This window comes from Pelophylax lessonae, assembly GCF_965119305.1.
Source record: "Pelophylax lessonae genome assembly, chromosome: 5".
NCBI classification, from domain to species: Eukaryota; Metazoa; Chordata; class Amphibia; order Anura; family Ranidae; genus Pelophylax; species Pelophylax lessonae.
In genome coordinates, this window is record NC_138772.1 from 393,415,101 (window position 1) to 393,441,981 (window position 26,881).

Sequence of the window (26,881 nt, forward strand, 5' to 3'; positions counted from 1 at the left end):
TGACCTCACGCCTCTAAAGGCAGACATAGCCGAGCCACAAAAAAATGGTTGCCAATGCAAGTCTATGGAAAAAGCTCTGGGAAAATGGCCGCTGTCCTCATAAGGACATTGTGCCCACACTAAAGATGGCACCCGATCAGCGTCAACAGCATTGCAGAAAATGGCTGCTGCCCTCACAATGAAGCCAGACAGGACAGCCTGCCCACACCTAAAATGGCGGCCGCGCGGTTTCGCGCCGATTGTGGCCCCCACACACCATGTACTGTACCCCAATTAGGTGACCCCCGCACAGCCCCCCCCCCCCCAACCACAGCGGCAGAGCCACTACAGCGCCCCCGCAGGGACCGGGAAGGGACACACAGGGACCACACCTACAGACATGAGAGGGACATTACAGAACCCATACCGGACTGCCATCCCCATAAAACAGAGGGCCCACATAAACACTACGACAGACAATGTCAGAGACAGAGGGGTAGCATGGTACCCACCGGTCCAGCAAAAACGTGGGTACCGCTCTGTGACAGGAAGCCTCCCACTCTGGGTGGTGGTGCCATCAGCCGAAGGGGACGCTAGCAACACGCAGTTGAGACATCCCAGCGAAGATAGCAACTTTGCAGGCTCGACCCTGAGGTCAGGGACATAGTCGTTTGCGAGGCCTGGGCGTACACATAGCCTGCTAACGCTCGATGGCAGGCTGGGATTCCATAAGGCTCTAGAACAACCAGCGCGATTCCTAGCTCCGCAAACGCTGTAGTCATCCGAAGTCCGACTAACTTAGCGCAGGAACAAATAAAAAAGCTATCTTTTAAAAAAAAAAAAAAAAAAAAAAAACACTTTTCAAGAGAGAAAAAGAAAAAGAAGAAAAAAGGCTGAGACCGCAGCCCCAGCCAGGTAACAGCCCGCCTACTCCTAAGCTAGGCAGCAGCAAACTGAATTGGAAATGCTGCTAGCTGGGGGTATTGGACCAGAGGGACAGCCCCCTGTAGGTGTGTCTATACAAAGTTTTTGTGAATGTTCTAACAAAATCTTCTGCCTAGATTACTCCTATGGAGAAGGCCAATACCCAGACATGCAGAATTCATGAGTGGGCGGCGACTGTCAGAGGACGTAAGAGAAAATCATTTTTAGATGCAGCTTTTCACAGATTGGTGAACCTCTGCCCAGCTTTACTTCTGTGACACTCTGACTCTCTAATTATGTTACTAACTTGTTGCCAATGAAACCAATTAGTTGCAAAATGTTCTTCCAACTCTTACTTTGCTAGTACCACTTATTCTGCCAGCTTTTTGCTGCCCTGTCCCAACATTTTTGAAACGGGTTGCAGCCATCAATTTCAAAATTATTATACAGTATTTTGTCTGAAAATTATACATTTATTTTCGTACATCATGGGACACAGAGCCATAAATCATAACATATGGGTTATATAGCCACCTTTAGGTGAAGGACACTGGCAACCAATCAGAATTGATGCACCCCATATAACTCCTCCCACACAGGAAGTGCCTCAGTTTTTTTGCCAGTGTCTAAAGGTGATTGTCACTGTGGAGAAGAGTCTCGCCACATTTTCTCCTCAAAGTGAAGACAGAAGATTATGCTACATACCGCGATCAAAGATCACTGAATCTAAGGGGTTAGCTATCAGATCCATCCTAAACAGTCAATGAACTAAAAAGATGGTACCTGAGCCTCAGGAAGCAGATACAAGGTTTTGCCTGTAATGCTGTCCATTTTAGGCACTGGACCCTTGGATCCGGACCCTTGGAATACCAAACCTCAAAGGCACTCTGTGCAGGGTGCTCTACAGGTCCAAGGCCGTGGCCCCCCTAAAACACTGGGGACCCAGTCCTTGAAGGTCGCCATGACAAAGGTCGCCGTGATGGGTGAAGATTGGATTCCTGTTTCTAAACACAATCATGCGGCACGACTGGTGAGTCTAATTTAAAATATTTACTGATTCAACAAACCTTGAAGGTAAAAAATTGCTGGCATAAATGCAAATTGTAAAGATTTTATGCACTGTTCCTTTTAAAGATACTAGAGACCATGTGCCATATGTATTCCTCCATTAGTCTAGGGTTGTTATGCTTACAAGTTATATCTGGTTAAGGCAGTTGTAGGATTGTTGATTTAAATCATTATTTCCTTGCCTATTGTTTCACATTGTGTGTACCCTTTGCTAATTACCTCAACAGTATCAGCTGTGACAAACAAGATTCAGCCTAGGCTGCTCTTACCCCATTTGTTTGTTGTGTTCGCCCTGGCGCATAAGCCTTTGCATGTTCGCCTCCGCCTTGATTGCGTGTCTATGACGAAGGCCTATTCGCGTGCGTGGGAATCTACGCCTATAAGTACAGGCCGCATGGTGGGCGTGTTCTAATGCAATTGGCATGCACATGGAAGCCACGTATCACGCTGCATATGCATAAATGGGCACGTCCTGCAAGGAACAGTCTCCAACACACTAGCCTCTGTCACAGGCTGAAAGGGACACAGAGCAGCAGCTGGGTTGCGTGAGTCACTGTGGGTTTTTGTTACTGGCACTAACAGGTCCTGTATCTGGGGAATCAGTGCTGTGTGCATTTAGGCTGTTTAAGCTTACCACTAGCCTTTAAGTACACTTTAAGATAGTACCTCAGGTTTGTCTTCCTTTAAAGCAATGTCTGCCCTAAAAAATGGCTGGGGGGGGGGGGGGGGGGCAGCTAGAATGGGCACTGTGAAGGCCACCGTCAGGCCTTCAAGGTCCTAGCCATGTTTCCCCTGTGTCTACTTCTGAAGAGTCAGAGGCATCTTGCCAAACTAAGCCATTGTGGTTGACAGGCATAGCAGCTGCTCCTAGTACTTCTGTCGCAACCTATGTCACTAACTACAATTTGGCTGTGGCATTGGCCAGCCTCGAGGGTAGGATTGCTGGTATCATCACAGCATCTCAGGGGAAGATACAAAATAGATCTCCCTCACCGGAGCCACCCCCGAGTCAGTTCAGGATTGGGCAGAGGATGTAGAGCAAGTAGCTGATGATGACCCTATAGAAAGTCAAGCTGAAGTTTCCACTTCGGGGGAGACAGGGTCAGAGGAGTCTCTAGCTACCTCTTAGGCCCAGAGATTGTTCATTCAGTCTCTTACTGAAATGATCCGGTCTGGATACAAATTTCCTCCCCTAGAAACATCTAAAGTGTCCTTTTCCTCTTTAGGCTCATTATGTCCTTCTCAAAGTTCTCAGACGTTTCCCATACATCCGCTCCTGAAGCAAGAAATGTATAAAGATTGGGACCATCCTAATAGGATATTTGTTCCTCCCAAAAGGTTTTCATCATTGTATCCTATGGAAGAAACATTTTCTAAGAAATGGAATACACCCTCTGTGGATGCTTCTATTTCTATTTGTTAACAAAAGTTTAACCTGTCCTGTGGATAATGCCCAGGTTTTTAACGATCCAGCAGATAAAAATTTGGAATCTTTATTAAAAGCCTCCTTTGCAGTTGCAGGTCCTGCGATACAACCAGCAGTAGCGGCCATAGGAGTTTGTAAGTCTTTATAAGACTGTATGAAGCAAGTGGCCAAGACAGTTCCTTTTCAAGGAGAGTCTGTGGAAGATCTGTCAGATTTACCTCGCACTTTATGCTTTGCAGTGGATGCTCTTATGGACTCCATGAGGCAAATGTCAAGATTTGCTTGGATATCAATGCAAATGCGTAGAATCCTTTGGTTAAAAAAAATGGTCTGCGGGGGGGGGGGGGGGGGGAGTACGTTGCTGCCCATAAAAAGGAAGAGCAAGCGTCCTTCTTTCAAAATCCCCAGCACTCATAATACCAGTGCTTCTACTTCCAGACAGTGGCGACGGCCTCAACCATCTCGATCTGGAACCAAGCCTTCAGGGCAGGGCCAGAAAAAGCCCTGGACCCACAAATCAGCCAAGTCTTCTTCCAAGCCCCTGAATCAATTCAGGACAACTGGGTTATCTCCACCATTTCACAGGGGTACAAACTGGAATTTCGGGTGTTCCTGTATCAACGGTTTAAAAAAGATCCTAAAAAGAAAATCTCTCTTTCTGGCATTAGACCAGCTGAAGGCTCAAAAAGAAATAACGGAGGTTCCCAGAAGACGAAATGTTCAAGGGTTTTTACTCAAACCTGTTTGTAGTCCCCAAACCAAAATGGGGATGTGAGATCTATTCTGGATCTCAAAGCTTTAAACCAGTTTCTGAATGTTCGTACCTTCCGAATGGAGTCAATTCGTTCAGTCGTATCCTCCCTGCAATGGGCGGAATTTCTGTCATCCATAGACATCAAGGATGCATATCTTCACGTACCTATATTCCAGGCTCATCAAAGGTTCCTATGCTTTGCAATAGAGAACCGTCATTTTCAATTTGTGGCTCTACCCTTCCGGTTAGCAACAGCTCCAAGAATGTTGACAAAGATCTTAGCTCCAGTACTGGCTGTTCTAAGATCCCGAGGGATATCTATAATATGATATCTGGACAATCTATTACTAATAGATCGATTGGCTTTGGCTCTAAGCCAAAATGTCCATCAGACAGTATAGTTCTTAGAACGTATGGGTTGGATACTGAACTTGGTAAAGTCAGCATTACAGCCGTTCCAGCATCTGGAATATCTGGGTCTTCTTGTGGACACGGTGAAGGCAAAGACATTCTTGCAAGCAAGGAAGGTCACAGACCCGAAGGAGCAGGTTCAGTCCGTAGTAAAGCTAAAATACCCTTCTATACGTCTTTGCATGAAGTTACTGGGGAAAATGGTGTCCACATTTGAGGCAATACCTTATGCCCAGTTCCATGCCAAACCCTTACAGAACAACATTCTGTCTGCCTGGACCACAAATGTTCAGTTTCTGGACCGACCCATGTCTCTGGTACCAAGAGTACATCAGAGTCTAAATTGGTGGCTGTTAACCAGAAATTTGGAGAAAGAAAGTCCGTTCTTCCAGTGACTTGGAAATTATTCACTGCAGACACCAGTCTCTCCAGCTGGGGAGCAGTTCTAGAGGAAGCCACTGTCCAGGGGAAAGGGCCTTGGGTAGAGAAAAGTCTCCCCATCAACATTTTGGAAATCCGAGCAGTCAGTTGGGCTTTGAATTTCTGGACGTTCGGGCTTCGGTGTCACCCTGTCAGGATACAATCTGACAATGCCACGGCTGTGGCTTATATCAACCATCAAGGAGGCACAAAGAGTCAGTCAGCCCAGAAAGAGGTGGACCTCATCCTGTCTTGGGCAGAGAAGTTTGTGCCATGCCTAAGGGCAGTCTTTATTCCAGAAATAGAGAACTGGCAGGCAGACTTTTGAGTTGTCATTAGATGTTTCCGGGAGAGTGGTCCCTTCCCCCCCGAGATATTTCAATTAATCTGCCTATGCTGGGGAGTCCAAGACACAGATCTTTTGGCATCCAGGTTCAACAACAAGTTGAAGAAATTTGTGTCCATAACCAGAGATCCACTCGCAGTTGGAGTGGATGCTTTGGTGACTCATTGGGAGGAGTATTTCCTGATATATGAAGAGAGATAACACCGCTCAGGCTAGTCAAAATCCACAATTTAAGGTGGGTGCGGAACCTCGGCTCGCCACCAGGAGAAGCATGAAAGAAGAAAATGGTCGGACACCACCACCGAATCCAATGAAGAAAAGTTCCTTTATTCACATAAGTGGTACAAGGTACAGCAAGGTGGGACAGTAGATGCGTTTCACACGACTGCTACGTGAACAAGCACGTAGCAGTCGTGTGAAACGCGTCTACTGTCCTACCCTGCTGTACCTTGTACCACTTACGTGAATAAAGGAACTTTTCATCATTGGATTCCGTGGTGGTGTGCGACCATTTTCTTCTTTCACACATTCCCTGATATATGCCTTTCCTTTTTATTACAGAGTCTGGAAATCATACATTGCCTGGTGTGAAGCTAGGAAATGGAATCCCTGCAAATATATCATCAGGAGAATTCTAGCTTTCCTTCAAGCACGAGTAGATATGACGTTAGCCTTGAGCACTATCAAAGGGCAGATTTCAGCCTTATCGGTTTAATTCCAGGAAACAATTGCTTCCCATTCGTTGGTTCACACCTTCATCTGGGGAATGTTCCGTTTGCTTCCGCCAGTGAAGCTACTCATGTCCTTGGGACTTGAATTTGGTGTTGGCAGTTTTGCAGCCTTTTGAGACTCTGGGGCAAGTTCCTCTGGTTCTTTTGACCAGAAAACTGGTCTTTTTTGATTGCAATAACTTCAGCTAGAAGGGTATCAGAACTAGAAGCTCTTTCGTGTAAAGAGCCATACTTGATATTTCATTAAGATAGGGTGATTTTACGTCCACACCCAGATTTTTTGCCTAAGGTAGTGTCCGCCTTTCATTTGAATCAGGACATTAAACTACCTTCATTTTTTCCAGATCCTCCTTCAGATAAAAGGAAAGGTTATTGCATTTGCGTGATGTAATGCATGCACTTAAGTTTTACTTAAAGGAAATTGTGACGAGACCAATCTCGCCACATTGCATTGGAGGAGCCTGGTTGCCCGCCTGCTGCCTTTGGACTATGGACCAGACTTTAAAAGACTTATTTTCCCTACAGAAAGGCTTATTCGTGCCTTTTCTGTCGGGGTGTTCGGTAGATTTTATCTACCGAACAAACTAACGATTACATGACCACCTGGAAGCTAAACCTAATTATATCTTCCATTGTCTCCAGGATAGAGGTCGCTGTGAAAACTAGTTCTAGCTGCAGAGAGAGAGAGGGGGGGGGGGGGGTGTTTCCAGCAGCCCCCTCCTGAGGAATGTCTACTGATTAACTGAGACTATTGATAAACATGTTAATGAGCTCACCTGGCTGTCTACTAAGGGAGGAAGCCAGGATGCATTGTGGGGATGTTTTGCTTCTGGGAGTCTGTAATGTGATACATGTCTGTTTGTGTTACAGTCTTCCATTTGGTTCCCTATGGGAGTGTCCACCAGACAGGAGACCTGTATAAATACAGGGGCAGGGAGCCCTCAATAAACATACCACTGCTTGACCTTCCACACGGAGCTTTGTCTCGTTCTTGGGGGGATTCACTGTATGCTGTCGGAGACTGATTGCTAGGAATGTAAGCTGATGTATGCTTCTCCTGTTCGTCTGCTAGCAGCTATTCGTGAGGTTCCAGGTTGGAGTGCTATATTGTATCCAGTTCGGGAGTTGGATGTTCTGCAGTAGCTGTGCCTGCTCTCTCAGAAAGGGGCATATCGCCTAAACGGATTTTAACCCCTTGTCTGCTGAAACGGTCCGTTACAGAAATAGCTCAGATTCGTAAGACGGAGAGCTTGTTTGTGCTGCCAGAAGGCCCCAGAAAGGGGTAGGCAGCATCTAAATCTATGATTTCTTGTTGGATTTGCCAGGTTATTATCCAGGCGTATGGTTTAGTAGGAAAGGTTCCACCTTTTCCTGAAAAGGCACATTCTACCAGAGGAGTAGGTGCCTCTTGGGCACATCGCCATCAAGGCTCTAAGGCTCAGATTTGCAAGACCGCGACCTGGTCGTCGGTGCATACATTGACTCGTTTCTTTCGGGTGGATGTTGGAACCCAGGAGGAATCTTCGTTTGGCCGCAGTGTTCTGCAGGCAGCGGTGTAATACTTCTTTTTGGGTCAGATGGCGGTATTTTTTGGTGTGCCCCTCCCCTCAAATGCATTGCTTTGGGACATCTAAAATGTTATGATTTATGGCTCTGTGTCCCATGATGTACGAACTTACCGTAAAATCCTTTTCTCTGACGTTCATTGACAGATGCAGCTCCTGAACTTCATGACTCATAGGGTTATGCTCCTCCTATCAGGAATAGGCACTAGGCAGGAAAAAAGCTTAACCACACCTATGGGGGCTGCTCTGCAGGCATAACCCCTCAGACTCTGCTATCATCAAACAGTTTTGTTGCAAGCAGTGTTTAGAAGAAAGAAAAAAACCCTTACCTCAGTAGAGGGTAGAGGGGCGGGTGCTGCTTCTGTCGATGAACTTCAGAGAAAAGGACTTTATGGTAAGTTCTTACAAAAATCCAGTTCTCTCTATCGTTCATCGACAGACGCAGCTCCTTATCTTCATGACTCATAAGGATGTCCCCCCAAAGCAGTATAATCATGAGGGGTGGGAAACAACGCAGAAAGAAAACGTAAGTCCCCAATGGCTAAACTTAGCCAACCAGGTAACATGGAGCTCAACCAGGAACAACTGGAGCTCACACGGGAAAAAAATTAACCCTCAAAGACAAGCTTAACAGAGTTTTCATTTAAACTGCGCCCTGCAAAACCTTGCGACCAAAAGAAGCATCCGCGGATGCAAACACATCTACCCTGTAGAATTTTGTGAACGTATGCACAGACGACCAAGTTGCCGCCTTGCAAACTTGCAACACCGACGCCTGATGGCGAAAAGCCCAAGAGGTACTCAGCACTCTCGTAGAATGAGCCTTCACAGGGAAAGGAGGAACCTGACCACTCAGTGAATAGGCCTCTAACACCGTCTATCTGATGCATCTGGAAATGGTCACAGCAGACACAGCCAATCCCTTACGAGGCCATCAGGAAGGACAAAAATAACGTCTGATTTTCTAAAGGACTCTGTGGTCTCTAAATAAACCCTGATCACCCGAACCACATCCAAAGAATGCAAGGCATACTCCTTAGGATTCTTAGGTTTAGGGCAAAGTGAAGGCAACACAATGTCTTCATTCAGATGAAAATCAGAAACCACCCTAGGAAGGAATGACTGATTAGGTTGAAGTACCCCCTTATCCCTGTGTCACAAAACTTTTCCTGTTAGAGCTAAGACTGAAGTCCCAGCAGGGAGCTAGGTCCTATTCGTAACACTAGGCAGAACAAACTGTTTGATGATAGCAGAGTCTGAGGGGTTATGCCTGCAGGGACAGCCCCCATAGGCGTGGTTAAGCTTTTTTCCTGCCTAGTGCCTATTCCTGATAGGAGAAGCATAACCATGAGTCCTGAAGCTAAGGAGCTGCATCTGTCAATGAACGATAGAGAAATTGGATTTTTAATACAGACTTACCTGTAAAATCCATTTCTTGAAGTACATCAAGGGACACAGAGGTCCCTTCCCCTCTTCTATGGGGGCCTTTATTGCTTGATACAAAACTGAGGCACTTCCTGTGTGGCATGGGTTATATAGGGGGGCATCAATTCTGATTGGTTGCCAGTGTCCTTCACCTAAAGGTGGACTTTATAACCCATATGTTATGATTTATGGCTCTGTGTCCCGTGATGTACTTCAAGAAATGGATTTCACAGGTAAGTCTGTATTTAAAATCCAATTTTCCCTAGTTTAAACATTTCATATGTTTTCTCTTTTCTACTGTGAATAAAAACGGAATTTTTGTAAAATCTTACCTGTAAAATTCCTTTCTCTGAGTCCTCCGACAGTCGCCGCCCCTTCATATTCATCACCAATGGGTTATGTCCTCTTATCCGTAGGAGTAGCTAGGCAATAGAATATGTTAGTACAAAAGACTTTTAACATATCCCCACCCCCAGGGGGTGGTCCCCTCAGTACATAACCCTCCACTTCCTGTAACCAAACCAGTTTCAGTGAAATAGCAGTAGAGAGTACATGAAAAACCCCAAAAGAGGGGCGGGGGCGGCGACTGTCGGAGGACTCAGAGAAAGGAATTTTACAGGTAAGATTTTACAAAAATTCCGTTTTCTCTTACGTCCTCCGACAGTCGCCGCCCCTTCATATTCATCACCAATGGGATGTCCCAAAGCAGTGTAAACATGAGGGGTGGGAAGAACGCAGCCGCGCCCAAGGCAACGCCGTCTCCCCATCAGAGAAAGGAACCTTACCAAAGGAAGGAAACCAGGTGGGCATAAGAACAAAACACTCGCTCAACAGGAGCAAGAAAACCCAGGGAAAAAACAAAAGTCCCAAACAGTCAAAGAACCCGCAACAAGGGCTCTAGGGAACAGCCGCACTAAGAACCTTGCAGCCAAAGGAAGCATCAGCCGATGCCTGAACATCTACTCTGTAGAATTTTGTGAAAGTGTGAACGGTCGACCAAGTCGCCGCCTTACACACCTGGGCCACAGAGGCCCCATGACGACAGGCCCAAGACGTACTCAGAGACCTGGTAGAGTGCGCCTTCACAGGTACAGGGGGAACTTTCCCCTTCAAAGCGTAGGCCTGTTAAACGGTCTGTCTGATCCATTTGGCGATGGTAGAAGCCGACGCCGCCATGCCCTTCCGAGGACCTTCCGGAAGAACAAACAAGGCATCCGACTTGCGAAAAGACTCAGTCGACTTCAAGTAGACTCTAATCGCCCGGACAACATCCAAGGAATGAAGCAGCACCTCCGTCGGATGCTTAGGCTTCGCGCAGAGCGAAGGCAGGACAATATCCTCATTGAGATGAAAGTCCGAAACCCTCTTTGGAAGAAAAGAAGGGTTAGGTCGCAAGACCACCTTGCCCAAATGCACAACCAGATACGGAGACTTGCAGGACAAGGCTGCCAGCTCCGACACTCGACGAGCCGAAGTGATAGCCACCAAAAAGGCGACCTTCTTGGATAACAAAGACAGCGAGATCTCCCTGATCCTTTCAAACGGAGCACGCTGCAATACAGACAGGACTAGATTCAAGTCCCAAGGGGGTAGAGGGTCCTTCCTAGGAGGGATCAGATGACGTACCCCCTGCACAAAAGTGCTAACCAAAGCGTTAGATGCCACAGGACGCTGAAACAGAACAGCCAAAGCGGACACCTGACCTTTGATCGTAGCCAGCGCCAAACGCTGTTCAACACCCGTCTGAAGGAAGGACAATACCCTAGACACCGAATAAGTGGCAGGAGAGAAACCCCTGGATTCGCACCAGGCAAAATACGCCTTCCAAGTACGGTAGTAAACCTTCCCCGAGGAAGACTTCCTCGCATTGATCAAGGTGTGAATGACCTCAGGGGAAAGACCCCTGTTCTTCAGGACCTCGGTTTCAACAGCCAGGCCGTCAAAGCCAGCGACTGTAAAGCAGGATGGAAGATCGGTCCTTGCGACAGAAGATCTTCTCGAAGAGGCAGACGCCACGGGACGTCGATTGCCAGATTTACGAGGTCTGCGTACCAGGACCGGCGAGGCCAGTCCGGTGCCACAAGAATCACCGCAGTTGGTTCCGAGTGCAACCTGCGAAGGAACCTGGACAGCAATTGGAGCGGTGGAAACGCATACATCAGTCGGTACTGATGCCACGGGGCAACCAACGCGTCCGACGCGTCTGCCCGAGGATCGCGCGTCCTTGCCACGAACCGTGGAACTTTGTTGTTCAGACGAGACGCGAACAGGTCTACCTCCGGAAGACCCCACTTCGCGCACAACATCTGGAAGACATCCGGGTGAAGGGACCATTCCCCCTGGTCCAGGGTCTGGCGGCTCAGATAATCCGCCTGCCAATTTTCCACTCCCGGAATGTGAACTGCAGATATTGCCGGGACATGCGTCTCGGCCCAAGACAGAATCGCAGCCACCTCTCGAGCCGCCTGGGCACTCCTGGTGCCCCCTTGGTGAATGATGTAAGCCACCGCCGTGGCATAGTCCGTCTGCACCCTGACTGGACAGCCGTGGAGACTGTCCGTCCAACGACGAAGACAGAGGAGTATCGCTCGCAGTTCCAGAACGTTGATCGGAAGGGAGGATTCCTCCTTCGACCACACACCCTGGGCGGACAGAACGCCCAGAACACCACCCCAGCCCGACAGGCTGGCGTCCGTGGTGATCACCGTCCACGAAAGGGGACGAAAAGACTTGCCCCCCGACACTGAGGGGGACCGAAGCCACCACAGAAGATCCCTTCTGGTCTGAGAACTCAAGGATATCTGAAGATCCAGAGAGTGCGGTCGCCCGTCCCACTTGGACAATATCTCCGCTTGGAGACCCCGAGTGTGAAACTGAGCGAAGGGAATCGCCTCGAAAGCCGAGACCATCAATCCCAGACACCGCATGCACGTCCGAATGGACGAGAACTGATTGTCCCTGAGGGACCTGACTCCCTCCTGAAGAGTCCTGAGTTTGTCGTCCGGTAGGAAGACCTTCGCCTGGACAGAGTCCAGAATCATTCCCAGGTATGGGAGGCGGACTGACGGACACAATGTTGATTTTGGGAAATTGATCGTCCAACCAAACTCTTGCAGAGTCTGCAACGTGACGGACAGATCCTTCACCAGACCTCGGTTGGTCGCAGACCGAACCAGAATATCGTCCAGATATCCCAGGACCGATATGCCCTGGGCTCTCAACAAGGCCAGAACCGGAGCCAGCACTTTGGTGAACACCCTCGGAGCCGAGGCGAGACCGAAAGGCAAAGCCACAAATTGGTAATGATCCTCCGCTATGGCGAATCGAAGGTACCTCTGGTGACCCTCGAAAATGGGGATGTGAAGATACGCATCCTTCAAGTCGATGGAAGCCATGAACTCCCCCGGAACCAGGGCAGCCACCACCGACCGCAGGGATTCCATGCGGAATTTGCGCACCCGCACAAAGCGGTTCAGCGCCTTCAAGTCCAGAATCGGACGTACCTTGCCCTCTTTCCTGGGCACGGTGAACAGATTGGAATAGAACCCCCGAAATCTGTCCCGATGAGGCACCGGGACCACCACACCCTGAGCCCTCAGGTCCTGCACCGCTAGACGCAGGTCCCGCAAACGCTCCGGGGATAACAGAAGATTTGAGGGAAAAAATCTGCTCTTCGGCCGAGAGAGAAACTCGATCTTGTAACCAGAGCGAACGACTTCCTGAACCCACCTGTCCCGAACCCGGGACAGCCATGGCCGAGAGAAAGCGAGCAAGCGTCCCCCCACCCCAGACTCGGGTGAGGGCGCCCCTTCAGGCCGCACTGTTGTGGGCCGCAGAACCGGATTGGCCGGACTTTTGCTTACCAGCCCACGGCTTCTTGTGGGAGCCTTGACCCTTTGACGGCTTGCCCCTATAGTGTGACCGAAAGGCACGAAAGGACCCCTGATGGGGTCGAAAGGAAGCATGCTTCTTACCAGGAGCCGCCTTGGGCTTGTGGGATTGGGGCAAGAGCGTGCTCTTACCACCCGTGACTCCCTTAATTAGTGCATCTAAGGATTCGCCAAAAAGGCGAGAACCATCATAAGGCAGATTGGCCAAAGTCTTACGGGAAGATTGATCCACAGACCAACACTTCAACCAAACCAGGCGGCGATTTAACACCGCCACACTGTGTACACGTGCAGCCAACGGAACCATATCCAGGTCCGCATCACACAAGTACATGACACCCTGGTGGATTTGATCCACCATATCCAAAGTCGCCTGGGGGGCAGAATCAGCCACCAGGACCCGCCTAAGCACCTGCGTCCAGCTCGCGACCGCTTGGGCCGCCATAAGAGAAGCAAATAAGGCTTTTAACATAGAACCCATAATAGAATAGGTGTGACGGGCAAGGGATTCCATCCTCTTGTCCGTGGCATCCCGGAACACCGGGGTGTCTTCAGCCGGAATCGCAGTGGATTTGTTCAAAACCGCTATCGCATGATCCACCGGCGGTGGAATACACCAGCGCTCATCAGTAGCAGGCGTAAAGGGATAGCGTAGCTTAAACCTACTAGGTACAGCAAACGGCTTGCGTATATTACGCCACTGTTCTTTCACAGCATTTTGGAAATCATCAGTGCAGGGGTACACCTGCGACGTTTTGCGCCTTTTCTGCGTCCCATAAGCCGCCAAGGCAGCTGGAGGACATGATTCTTCCTCTAACCGCAGTGTTTGCTTGATAGAAGCAACCAATTCATCCATGAGTGCAAGCTCCTCAGACGAGCCAGGGGGAGAATTATCAACCCCCTCCACCTCAGCCTCCATTTCTGACCCGATAAGGTCCAGGGAGGAACGGGACCCCGATAAGGAGACCCCAGCCACATCAGCCCCAGCACCATCACCCTCTGAATCAGAGGAAATTGAAACTCTGGGCCTTTTTGTGGATTGAGCAGCCACCAGCATTTGCACCTGAGTCGCAAGGCTAGCCACAATCGCAGCCAAATCCCCCCCAGGGGGGGAGAGTGCAGACCCCTGGCTTCCCACTAAAGTTGTAGGAAATTTGTTTTCCTGAGAATCCATGCCCCTGTAGCAGTAAAATAAATGGGTGACCGCCCCTTTAAGAGAGCGCTGCGATCGTAGCCCACTGCACACAAACACCCCACACAAGGGACCCCCACAGGGACAATTAAACCAAGGCAGGATACAGGGAATAGAGGGAAATGAACCTGGAGATCGCTGCTGCTGCTGCTGCCTGCGGTGCTCCTGATGGAAAGGAAGTGCTGGTATACAGGGCGCTCTATTAAAGCCTATGGAGGCTACAAGAAAATGGCCACCATGCATGTAAAACATGCGGCCGGAGCGATCGCAGCCAAAATGGCGCCGTTTGGCGCCGAAACCGCCGCTCCCACACCCCATGAGGGTGAAGTAAAAAAAACATCCAAATTGCCCAGCAAAAGGAAGCATGTTAAACCGCCGCAGCGGCGCTGTAATGTGCCCCAAGCATGAGAAACTCAAGCCCCACAGCACACAGCCGTTCACATACAGACTGACACAGAGTGCAGCACAACCCCCCCCCCTCCTGCAGCCCACAGCATGCAACATGAGGGATAGGGAGACAGTAACATTGTGAACACAGGGTAAGGTAACACAGTCCCAGACTGACACCCCCCAGACAGACAGGTCCCCACATACATACACTTACCTCTAACATGGCGTGGGGAACCCGCACAGGCGAACAAACCGCTGAACATAAGGCAGGGAGAGTCGCATCTAGGACGCATCAGAAGGTGGGTTGAGAAACCGCACAGCGTCCGGTGAGGTAGCCACCTCACCTGGCATCCCTGCACGACACAGGGATGGGTCGTTCAGAAAACTCAGGAGCGATACCTGACTGAACGCTCGATGGCGGGCTGAGAAACCACCGACCCACAACCTGCGACCAGGGGGGTCAGCCCGAGACGCAGCCCGCATGATCCTCTTCTTCCGAAGAACTAACTAACGCTGATAAAATAACAGCTAACAAGAAAGAGAGAAAAAACTCAAATAAAATCCAAAGAAAGGAAAGAGAGCTGAGACAAGGTGTCCCAGCACAGAAACATCCAGCCACTCCTGACAGCTAGACAAATGAAACTGGTTTGGTTACAGGAAGTGGAGGGTTATGTACTGAGGGGACCACCCCCTGGGGGTGGGGATATGTTAAAAGTCTTTTGTACTAACATATTCTATTGCCTAGCTACTCCTACGGATAAGAGGACATAACCCATTGGTGATGAATATGAAGGGGCGGCGACTGTCGGAGGACGTAAGAGAAATATGGGTTTATGAAATTTTCAAATCATTGCATTTTGTTATGTAAATTTTATACAGCACCCCAGATATTTTGGAATTGGGGCTGTATGTAAAACCTTCATCCCAAAAGAAACAAAACTGCTGCTTCAACTGCTTATAAAGTGTTAGTTGGAGTTTGGCTTTAATTTGTTATTGTATCGAAATCTGCTGGTGCATTTAACACTCCCCTCCCCCTAGATTAACAATTCTGCTGTCCAAGGTTCCTCTGCGCTCCTTTATCTACATTGGAGATACAGGAGATGTGTTACTGGCCAGATCACCAGGCAAAAATAGAGGGAAAAAAGAAAATGAATGTAGCCACCACATGTAAGGATTGGTAGGCTGCAATATATTACATATTTGGTTTAGGGTTTATTACAACTTAAATTTAGCTTACAATATAAAATAAATGTTATAACGCTTAAGCATCTAGTAATAAAACGACTGCATATCTTACTCATCCCAGTTGCTGAAAAAAGGATTGCTGAATAACAGACACTGCTTGGTTATAGGAAATTATCTGAAAGAATTTTTAACATTAAATTATTTTTAATCTTATTTACCTATAGGTGCTCCAGCAAACCTTTCCTCGTTCTCCTTCACTGCATCTCCTTCAGGCCATGTCACTACCAGAGTGTCAGGAAATCTATTAAAAAGGAAGACAGTGAAAAACAATCCACAACCTTTATCATCCATAAGAAATAATAAAAACTGTACTCATACCGTGCCATTTCATCGTCTATATACTTCTTGATAACAGCCAGATTTGCACTGCGATCGAGTTTAGAAATGGGCACACTTTTTGTTTCATCATGCACCTCTTTTGGTTCCTAAGAGTAAGAGGGCCATCATAAAAAGATGCAAAATTGAAACATATTTACCTATAAACTGCCCCGCTCTAATTGTCTGAGAGTCAGTATTATTTATCACATTCAATCTGAATAAAATTAAACGTAACAACGTAGAAAAAAAAATAAGTTATAACAGAGTAACAAAGGTAACATTCAAATTAAAAATGGTAGTATAAGAAGTATGAGGAAAAATATATCAATCATCAGACATACACCACAGGTAGAATAATCTGAGTTGTTTGTGTACAGCAGAATTAAAAAAAAAAAAAAAAAAAAAACAAGGTATGCAACATTTTTCGTGATTAAAAGTGGAAAATATCACCTGTGCTAGGTGAGAAATAAATGCTGTATACATTGCTTAGGGGACTGTAATTATACTAGTGCCCTTAGTGGCACTTTCTGAAATACTGTGGTTCATTAATAATACCAGCACACCTAAAGTGCAAAGTGAAACTGCTTATACTAATGTATATTAATTCATCAATCTACTTAAAAAGGCAACCCTTGGGGGCATGGCCGAACCGCGGATGTGATCAGTCGCACGCACCGCTAGCTCCGCCGAGACTCCTGACTTTCATCCTGCTTTCACCTAGTCTAACACTTTTTCTATCTCCAGTGGGCTCCGTGACTTACCTGACCTCCGTGGACGCTTCGGTGAGTCATCCTGTTGCCCTCTGTTATGTCCAGGCGACCGAAGGAAGGAAAGACCGCCGTGGCGGCACAGGCCCAAGATGGCGCTCTTGAGCAGCGTGCCTCCCAGAAGGAGAGGTACATGGAGGCAGCGCAAAAACCCTTTGCCAGACAGACCCCTCGGGACCCTCCTGCCCCCTCAGGCGCCTCTCCGAGCACTCCCACAGATGCAGATGACACAGTACCTCTGGGGGATCTCTCAGGACAGCTCCCGGATTGGGATCCGGCCTGCACGGACCAGGCCCGGCTGCGGTCCTCCCCCTCTCCTGATTCAGAGCCCACCCTTAGAGATGTGATGACAGCGGTGAATACCTGCAATACCTCCATTACAGCCCTGACTGCTGAGTTGAAAGGGGTCAAAGCAGAGATTTTTTTTATTCGCCATGATATGCAAAAGTTGAGGGAAAGGAAATCTGCAGTGGAGGGACGGGTAAGCTCCCGAGGATGACATGGTCCCCTTACAGCGGGAGGTTAAACATACTGCCCTGCTTTCTGCACAAAAGCTGCCAGGCTGGATGATCTGGAAAACAGGATGAGAAGGAGCAACATTAGGGCGATTGGCATCCCAGAAAGAGCAGAGGGAAAGAATCCTGTTGCTTTTATTGAAAACTGGCTCACCACAACGTTTGGCCAGGAATCCTTCACCCCCATGTTTTCAGTGGAGCGAGCTCATAGAGAGCCCATGCGCCCTCTCCCTCCGGGAGCCCCCCCCTCGCACCTTTATCTTCAAGCTTCTCAACTACAAAGATAGAGACATCATCCTCACCAAGGCTAGAGGTATGCAGGGGAAGCTGGTCATTGATATTGCAAGGATCTCTCTGTTCCCAGATTACTCGGCGGAGGTGCAGAAACAGAGGGCCAAATTTGGGGATGTCAAGAGAAAGCTCAGAGACCTCAACCTCCAATATGCTATGTTACAGTGCCTTGCGAAAGTATTCGGCCCCCTTGAACTTTTTGACCTTTTGCCACATTTCAGGCTTCAAACATAAAAGATATAAAACTTAATTTTTTTTTTTTTTGAAGAATCAACAACAAGTGGGACACAATCATGAAGTGAAACTAAATTTATTGGATATTTCAAACTTTTTTAACAAATAAAAATTTGCAGTGGTCTGATACTCCTTCCATTTAAATATTATCGCTTGCACAGTGCTCCTTGGGATGTTTAAAGCTTGGGAAATCTTTTTGTATCCAAATCCGGGTTTAAACTTCTCCACAACAGTATCTCGGACCTGCCTGGTGTGTTCCTTGTTCTTCATGATGCTCTCTGCGCTTTAAAAGGACCTCTGAGACTATCACAGTGCAGGTGCATTTATACGGAGACTTGATTACACACAGGTGGATTCTATTTATCATCATTAGTCATTTAGGTCAACATTGGATCATTCAGAGATCCTCACAGAACTTCTGGAGAGCGTTTGCTGCCCTGAAAGTAAAGGGGCTGAATAATTTTGCACGCCCGATTGTTCAGTTTTTTATTTGTTAAAAAAGTTTGAAATATCCAATAAATTTCGTTCCACTTCATGATTGTGTCCCACTTGTTGATTCTTCACAAAAAATTACAGTTTTATATCTTTATGTTTGAAGCCTGAAATGTGGCAAATGGTCGCAAAGTTCAAGGGGGCCGAATACTTTCGCAAGGCACTGTATATCCTTCCAAACTTAGAGTTGTTGCTGGTGATGAGGTCCTGTTTTTTGACAAACCCACTGCAGCAGCACAATGGCTGGACGCTAACAGTAGGGCGCTGAGGGCAGCCCCATCTCCTAGGCACGGAGCCCCGTGAGTAATTCTGCTTTGAACTTTGCACTGTTAATTGCTCTCTAACTGAGCCTGCTCGCGACACTTGAAGATTAGCCTGAATGCACCAGTTTGTCTCCTTGGTAGGCGGATGCTGCCCTGTTACGCTTAAAGCAATGCGTTTTGAACTGTTCGTTGTTCACGAGGAGATTACTTTGCCAACAGTAATCCCTCCCTGGATTCCCCCTCCTTGTCCTAGTTGGACGCACCCTGGTGCCTCTCCCCTCCCCCTGCCTGTGACAAACATGATCCCTCCCTGTGCCCTTACCCCACTTTTGCTTTGGATTGTCTTCACCGGACTGTCTTCCTTTGCCTATGGAACTCAATTAGCTACCACTCTGTGGTCACCTGCAATGCTGTTCAACGTGTTTGTTTCTCTGTGGACTGGAACTGTTCCCTGCCACATCTGGCCTGTGTTGCTATCCTGGGTCTTACTGCTGACTCTGCCTATGGAATGTGTCCACGCTCGGATTTCCCACTGGGTCTCCCATTCCACTTCTCCTGAGGAACTACAACCCTGCCCTCCCAATGGCTGATACCATCTGTGTACTTTTCTGGAATGTCAGGGGTCTCAACAACCCCGTTAAGAAAACTGCAGTTCTTAGGAACATTAAGAGGCTGCAGGCCGACGTTGTATGCCTACAGGAGACACATATGCCCGGGCCTGCCCAGCCTACCATGGCACCCAGTATATTCAGTCATCAATACCATTCGGTTTACTCTAGCTATTCTAGGGGTGTTTGTATACTTATTATTGGAGCCTGCCAGGGGCTCCACACCATTCGCTCGTCTGGCAGGGGAACTCGGACTGACGGACGTCTGACGAATGAGTCACCCGGGGGTGCGACAATTTTCCTGCTTCTCGGCCGCCAAATCTGGTCTCTCCCGGATTGACATGGAGCTAGGAAATTACCGTCTTTTGCCCTTGGTGGTGTCCACGGGCTACGAGCCGCGATTGGTGTCTGGCCCTCCCGGTTCAGAGGGGCAGACCTTTGTGGAAACTCAATGCGTTCTGGCTGATGCTCTTTCCTAGCCCGGATCCTTTGCCGTCCCAATTGTCCTCCTTTTTTGCACGAAATCTCAATACTGCTGGGGTTGGAGTGGTGTTGAATGCGGCCAAAGCATTCATGAGAGGGCAGTTTATTGATATTATCAATTGGGTGAAAACTAAAACGAAAGCCTGGGAGTCTACGGTCCTGGCTGAGGTGACAAGATCGGAGGCTGCCTATGCTGCAGACCCTACTGAAGACACCCGGTGGCGGCACAGGCCCTGGCTGGTACAGTGTCGCTCCAGCGAGCGGAGAATAAGCGTTTCTTTCTGCAGCACAGGTACTTTGAGGAGGGTGAGACCACTGGCCATATGTTAGCTATGATGGTGCGGGCCCAACAGCCGACGACTTTCATCCCAATAATCACTGACCCTCAGGGTATACGTTGGCATACGGCGTCTGACATAGGGAGAGTGCTACGGGAATTTTTTACGGATCTCTACTCCTCTAAGGTCTGGGAGACCCCCCAGGAGATTGCTGGTTTCCTGGAGGGCTGCGACCTCCCTACTGTCTCGGCCTCGGACGCGGCTATGCTTGATGCCCCCCTGACGGAGGACGAGGTGCACATTGCTCTGAATTCCGCAAAGAATGGTAGGTCTCCGGGGGCTGATGGCATCCCCTCGGAGGTCTACAGCAGATACGCGGAACAATTAGTTCCTAGATTGCTCCAAGTCTATAACTCAGCGTTGCGGGAGGGGTCATTACCTGCCTCTATGAATGAGGCTGTTGTTGTACTTATCCTGAAACCTGATAAAGACCCTACTTTACCTGATTCCTATAGACCCATATCCCTTCTCACGGCAGACGTCAAGATCCTGGCGAATATTTTGGCGCCCCGACTCTCCCAGGTCATTCACAAACTTATTCATCGGGACCAATCCGGTTTTATCCCTGATCGTTCAACGGCACTTAATCTCAGACGTCTTTTTCTCAATCTACAGGTACCGGTTGATAATCCTGGTAATAGAGCGATCTTTTCCTTAGACGCCGCTAAGGCGTTTGATAGCGTTGAATGGAACTACCTGTGGGCGGTGCTTCGTTGCTTTGGTGTCGGGGTGACGTTCCTTAAGTGGGTACAATTACTTTATTCTGGTCCCACGGATAGGTTGCGTTTTAATGGGGAATTGTCTGGACCCTTCCGTCTCCACAGGGGTACCCGTCAGGGCTGCCCGCTATCTCCTTTGCTGTTCGCTATGGCTCTGGAGCCTTTGGCGGCGCAGATCCGGGCCTCCTCTGGGATAGTGGGGTTCAGACGGGGTACTCGGGAGGACGTTATCTCTCTATATGCAGATGATACCTTGCTCTATCTGGGAAATACCCAGGACTCCCTAAGTACAGTCATGTCTCTTATAGACTACTTTGGCTCCCTTTCGGGTTTTTCTATAAACTGGGACAAATCAGTGCTGATGCCTCTGGACCCTCTCTCCGCCCCTCTTCCTGGGTGCGCGTCCTTGGTGCGGGTGGTGGATAGGTTTAAATACCTGGGGATACAGGTGTCCCCTGACCCTGCCAGTTACTTGGAATTGAACTTGGTGCCTCTGCTGCAGAAATTTCGCTCTAAGTGCACGAGTTGGTGCAAATTGCCGCTCTCTGTCGCTGGCCGTATCAACCTTATTAAGATGGTGTGGGCCCCCCAATTGCTATATGTTTTTCACAATACCCCTATGTGGATACCTAAGAGATGGTTCCATAGAATTGAATCTCAGTTAAGGGAGCTAATATGGTGTAAAAAGGTAGCTAGAATTAAAAACTTACCACCCTCCAGATGGGGAAGGATGGAGGCGGGTTGGCGATCCCGAACCCCCGGGTGTATTTCCTGGCTTCCCAGGTTCAACATATGGGAGGCTGGGGGAACCTGGACCTACTGGACCCCATTGGTGCCTTGCTGACCCCGATGGATTCCGATTCCCCCATGCTTGCCCATTTGGAGGCGGGATTTGCGCATCTGCCGGCAGGCTTGCCGACGATAGCCCTGCTTCGTATGGTGTGGAAATGTGTAAAGGAGATGTTCCGGGGTGGGGGCTTCCTACCAGAGACCCCAATCTGGGATAACCAGAATTATAAAGAACTGTTCCGCCTGGAGGGTGCAGAGATCTGGAAGGAGGTGGGGATATGTTTTATGCCACAACTGTTTAGAGCGCAAGTTTTAAAGTCCTTCCGGGACCTGGAGCGGGAATTCCACGTCTCCAGACACCATTTTTTCAGATATTTACAGCTCAGACATGCTCTTTCAGCTCAGGCCAGGCTCTCGACCCTGCAGCTCACCCGTCACAGATTTCTGGGAGAGGTGCTACAGGCTTCCGATAAGAAGGGTATGATCTCTGATGTGTACGCTGCCCTCCTGGGTACCCTGCAGGACCCGGCCACCCTCCCGGCAAGGACGGCTTGGGAGGAGGACCTCGGTCCCATTGATGGGGAGACGTGGGAACTGTGCCTTCCTTCCGTTCCCTTGGTCTTGGTCTCGGCCACGCAAAAGGTTTCCCACCTTATGTTATTCCATAGAGCGTATAGGACACCAGTTAAGCTCCACCGCTGGGGCCGCAGGCCTACCCCCCTCTGTCCGAAATGTGACAGGGAGCTGGGCACTCTGGTACATATGATGTGGCGCTGCCCCAAATTGTTCAGATACTGGTCCACGATTATTGCCACGATATCTAGGGCTTATAACTTTCAGTTGCTGCGAGATCCTATGATCTGCCTACTTGGGGCCCTGGAGGTGGAATCCTTAACCCCTAACGCCCATGTGGCTGTCGTTAGGCTGTTGTATATAGCACGTAAACTTATTGCCAGATATTGGATCTCCTCCAGGGTGCCAACGGTGCAGCAGTGGATTGCGCAGGTCAATAGTTCCTTAATTAGAGAAAAACTGACCTATCAACATAGGAAAGCCCACAAGAATTTTTTCTCATTATGGCAGCCTTGGCTGGATGACCCTGCCTTGGCTCCTCCACAGCTAGTTATGCACAGGCTCCTTGAAGTTTAAGCTTGTTCTCTGAGAATTACGCAGGTGATGATGTACGGTGAAGCACTCTCTTCTCCCCTTTCTCTCTCCTTTCTCCCCCGTCTTCTCCTTTGTTTCTGCTAACCCTTCCCCCTATCCCCGCTCCTACCTTCTCCCTTCCTATGCTCCAGTGGTTTCTATTTAGCAACTTCTTTTTTTGGAAGTTTTTTCTGGTCATGGACTATGGGTGCACCTTACAGTACCCGTTTCTTGGTTACCTGTATTGATTTCATTCTGTGGTACCCTTACAAGTTCTCATCTTTTTGCTACTGATGAGGAGTCTATATGGTTCTGCTACAATGTTCTGATTAGGTTTAATTGTATTTCCATTTCTGCTTTATAGGGTATTCCGTGTTCATTGTACTACTATATACCATAACGAAAAGTAATTTTTTCAATTTTTATTTTTATAAAAGTTTTATTTTCTTGAAAAAAAAAAAAAGGCAACCCTTATGCAAAAATAACAAATTTATAGAAAAATCCCACTATATGGCTGTGCAAAAAACAGATATGAGCAAAAGAGAAAATCTTTTTAAAAAAACCTCTAAAAATTATAATTCGTTTTTACACAGTTTATGGTATTTGCACAGCTGTATAGTATTGTACATAAATGAGACATTGACACACGTGTTAATTTTTTTCAAATATATTTTTTCTTTTCATACAAGGGCTGCACTTTAGATCTTTTAAGCAGACTGATAAATTGGTACACATTAGTATTAATTGTTTCACTTTGCACTTTAAGAGTGCTCGTATTATAATTTAAATCTGTTTACCTAAAGAATGTCATTTAAAAAAATCAGAGATGAGTGGAAAAGCTAAACTATTCTCTGCCACCCTACATCTTCTAGAAGAGCCACCACTTTTAGTTAGAGGTGCGTCTTCAACTTTGCCACTGCTTAAAATGAATACACTAAATTATTCTTTTAAATAATTGGAAAACAGGTAATTCTAACAGGTTCCAAGGGTCACAAAGTCACCAGATACTTCATTCTAGCTGCAGGGGCTTGATACATTTCAATAATAATGCAATTTTTTATTCATGTCATTACCTCCTTATACTTAGCACTGTACAATTGAACTACAAGACAGAAGTGATTCATTTGATTCAGCACTCCTGATATGAATTCTAGAAAATACTTACCAAAGCAATAAGAACTTCCCCTCCTGTAGCATAAACATTCCCTTCATGATTTCCATGTAGGAGAAACTTTAAAATTCTTCCATAAACTATTGGCTGGGTTTTGAGAGTTTTTACCTGTAACAGGAAAAAAAAGGCCAATTTTCAGATTTCAGAGCTGTAATTTTATATAATTTTCTTGAGACAGATAGAGCTTTCTTTTTGTAGCATCACCACTAGGTATTTTTTTGCTATACAAACAAAAAAAAAGCTGAAAATTATAAAGGCCCTTAATAGCCAGGAAAGAACACCCCGAAATGACCTTTTTGGAAATCAAACAGTTCAAGGTATTTAGTAAGAGACGTGGTGAGTTTTTTTTAAAGTTGTAAGTGGTCACAATTTTTTGGAAAATGAAGAAATTAAAAAAAAAAAAAAAAATGGGATTTTCAACTTACCATAAAATCCATTTCTCTGATGAAGAAATTGTCTGCAGCGCGAGATCGAAACTCGATCTTGTACCCCGAACGAATCAGCTCTTGAACGAATCAGCTCACCCACCGGACCCGAATGCTTGACAACCAGGGTTCCTGAAAGCAACGCAGACGTCCCCCCACCCCTAAGACTGGTGAGGGCGTCCCTTTAGGAAGAGGTGGACTGGGCTGCCGAACTAGACTGACTGGCCTTTGGCTTACCCGTCCACTGCTTCTTGTGACCACCATAGGGCTTGAATGATTTGCCCTTGTCCTGCGCCCCGAAGGCACGAAAGCGGGAGGACTTACCCTTAGTGTAAAAATAAGGAAGGAAAAGGGGAGGTTGATAATCCCAGGAAGAAGTATCACCGCCTTATCTAAAAAGCAGGCGGGGATATGACACCGTGAGTGGAATACCCTACAGTAGTGTAACTGGTGAGCCAGGCAACTGAAGCCAACGACTAAAAACCAAATACAAAAGGAGTTGCAAAAAATGGCTCAAACACAGGTATTGAAAAAATTATTGAAAATCATACTTTATTGAGTGGAGGACAAACAGACATTCAAAATTAATTACATACAAAGTATGTGTATAAAATTGAAGTATCAAAAAATGGGGATAAAGAGAAAATGCATGAAATTGAATTGTTCATAGGCCCATGAACTGTGTACCAGTTGTGATGCGTCCCAGCTCATAAAAACATACACACTGGGAATTGCCTCACACGATCCACCCCACACCCAGACCCACACCCACCAAATGCCAAATACTTCAAAACTGCAGGTGATGACCAGAATTCCCTCACTGTGGAGTGGCAACAGGGACAGGAGAAAAAACGGAGATTGGTTGAGGACTTGCAGTCATGGAAAAAATAATGAAAGATATGTATGAACATCACTAATGGAAGAAAAGCAGTCCATGAAGTGGGGTGAAAGCTGAAGCCACCTCTGAAATCTTGATATCAAATGGAATCAAATCAAAGTCTCCTGAATCCCGTCATCCAGGTATTCACCACTCAGGCAAGAAAACGGGTCAACGTTGCGCTGCTGAGCACCTAGTGTGAGATATAATTCTGTTGGCATCAGAGATCACCTGGTGATGAGAGCAAACTGATGAAGGGACAGGCAGGTTAAAGCCAATAGCATGCAAGCACAGCAGTAGAATGACCTCACATACTCAACTCATCCCTCGGGGCTGGTAATTTGGGGAAGTAGTTCAGAGTTCACTTTGGAGCAAAAGGAAATACAGCACAGTCCAGCAAGTCTCCTGTGGTGGAGAGCTGAATTCCTAATGTTGCTTAACAGTGACATTCAATCATGTAATCCCTTACCAGAAATAGGGGCAATGAGGAGGAGGTCTATTTGCCATTGATCATTCACAGTAGCGTGAAACTAAGCGGGGCAAGGGAACACCTGCGCCGCCTTGCGGGTCCTGTGTGTGCCAAAAGAGGACACAGTGCCCGGAGGATTGGGCTCATCCTCTAAATGTAGTGTTTCTTTGATGGCAAGAATCAGCGCATCCATAGCTGCGCGGTCCTCGGCCGTCCCGGGGGGGAATCATCCACCCCTGCAACCTCCGCCTCCCCCTCAGACTGAGAAGAGCGAGACCCCTCAAGGGGCACGGCACCTATGGCAACCATATCAGATTCCGAATCAGAAGACAAGGACAAACAAGGCCTTTTCCTGGCAGCACGTTCAGACATCAGAATCTCTACTTTGGACACCAAAATTGCTACTGCAGCAAAGTAGACAGAGCAGAGGATTCAGAGGAACCTCAATCCCCCACCAGGGCTGTGGAAAATTTGCTGTCCTGAGAATCCATTGTCAAAAAACAAAAGAACCCCTTTTTTTTTTTTTTGTAAGGTACTGGCCCTTTACGCGCGCTGCGGACCCCCGCAGCACACTGCTACAATGACTGTGGAAACACAGACCCTCAATCAGGATAACTAATAGCCAGAAGGATTGCACAAGTAAAAGACAGCAGACAGACCCCCACAAGTGTTACCACCGCAGCCGAGCCGAACTCTCCAGAGTAAAAGAATGAAGTGATTTCACCACAGGAGGCTGAACTGAGGTTTCGGGCCAAGGAAAAATGGTTGCCAATAGGACGTATGGGAGGCTTTGGTATCATGGCCACCGACATGTGCTCGGAAAGAACGTTTGCCACACACAAGACGGCGCCGCAAGGCGCCAAAATACACTACATGCAATGCTGTATAAGCGCCCATAGTGAAGCCAGACATGCTGCCCACAACTAAAATGGCGGACCGGCGGTTTTTAACCCCGCAGCGATCGCCACACATGTCTGTACCTCCAAATAGCACCCTAAAGTGACACAGGAGAGGAAACCCCACAGACCCACACAGCGCATTTGCTTGTGAGAAAACCCCCGCAGGGACCTGTATCAGGGAGCCACAAAACGCACAGACATGAGGGGATAACACAGACACACAGGACTGCCAGCCCCAGACAGAAGCCCCACACAGAATGTAGTTACCTGTACTCGATGGCGTGGGGTGCCTCTCATCAAGGGGAAACCGC

At 47.8% G+C, this 26,881-nt stretch overlaps 1 protein-coding gene across 1 annotated transcript in view; it reads right to left on the reverse strand.

Moving 5' to 3' along the window:
• The window catches only part of SMCHD1 (structural maintenance of chromosomes flexible hinge domain containing 1), a 1,054,086-nt gene that overhangs the window by 566,892 nt on the left and 460,313 nt on the right, over positions 1-26,881 (reverse strand). The window contains exons 15-17 of the mRNA XM_082259552.1: positions 23,895-24,008; positions 16,085-16,191; positions 15,925-16,007 (exon numbers count right to left, since the gene is read on the reverse strand). Coding sequence (XP_082115678.1) covers positions 15,925-16,007; positions 16,085-16,191; positions 23,895-24,008 — 304 coding nt within the window. The remainder of the gene's footprint in view (positions 1-15,924; positions 16,008-16,084; positions 16,192-23,894; positions 24,009-26,881) is intronic.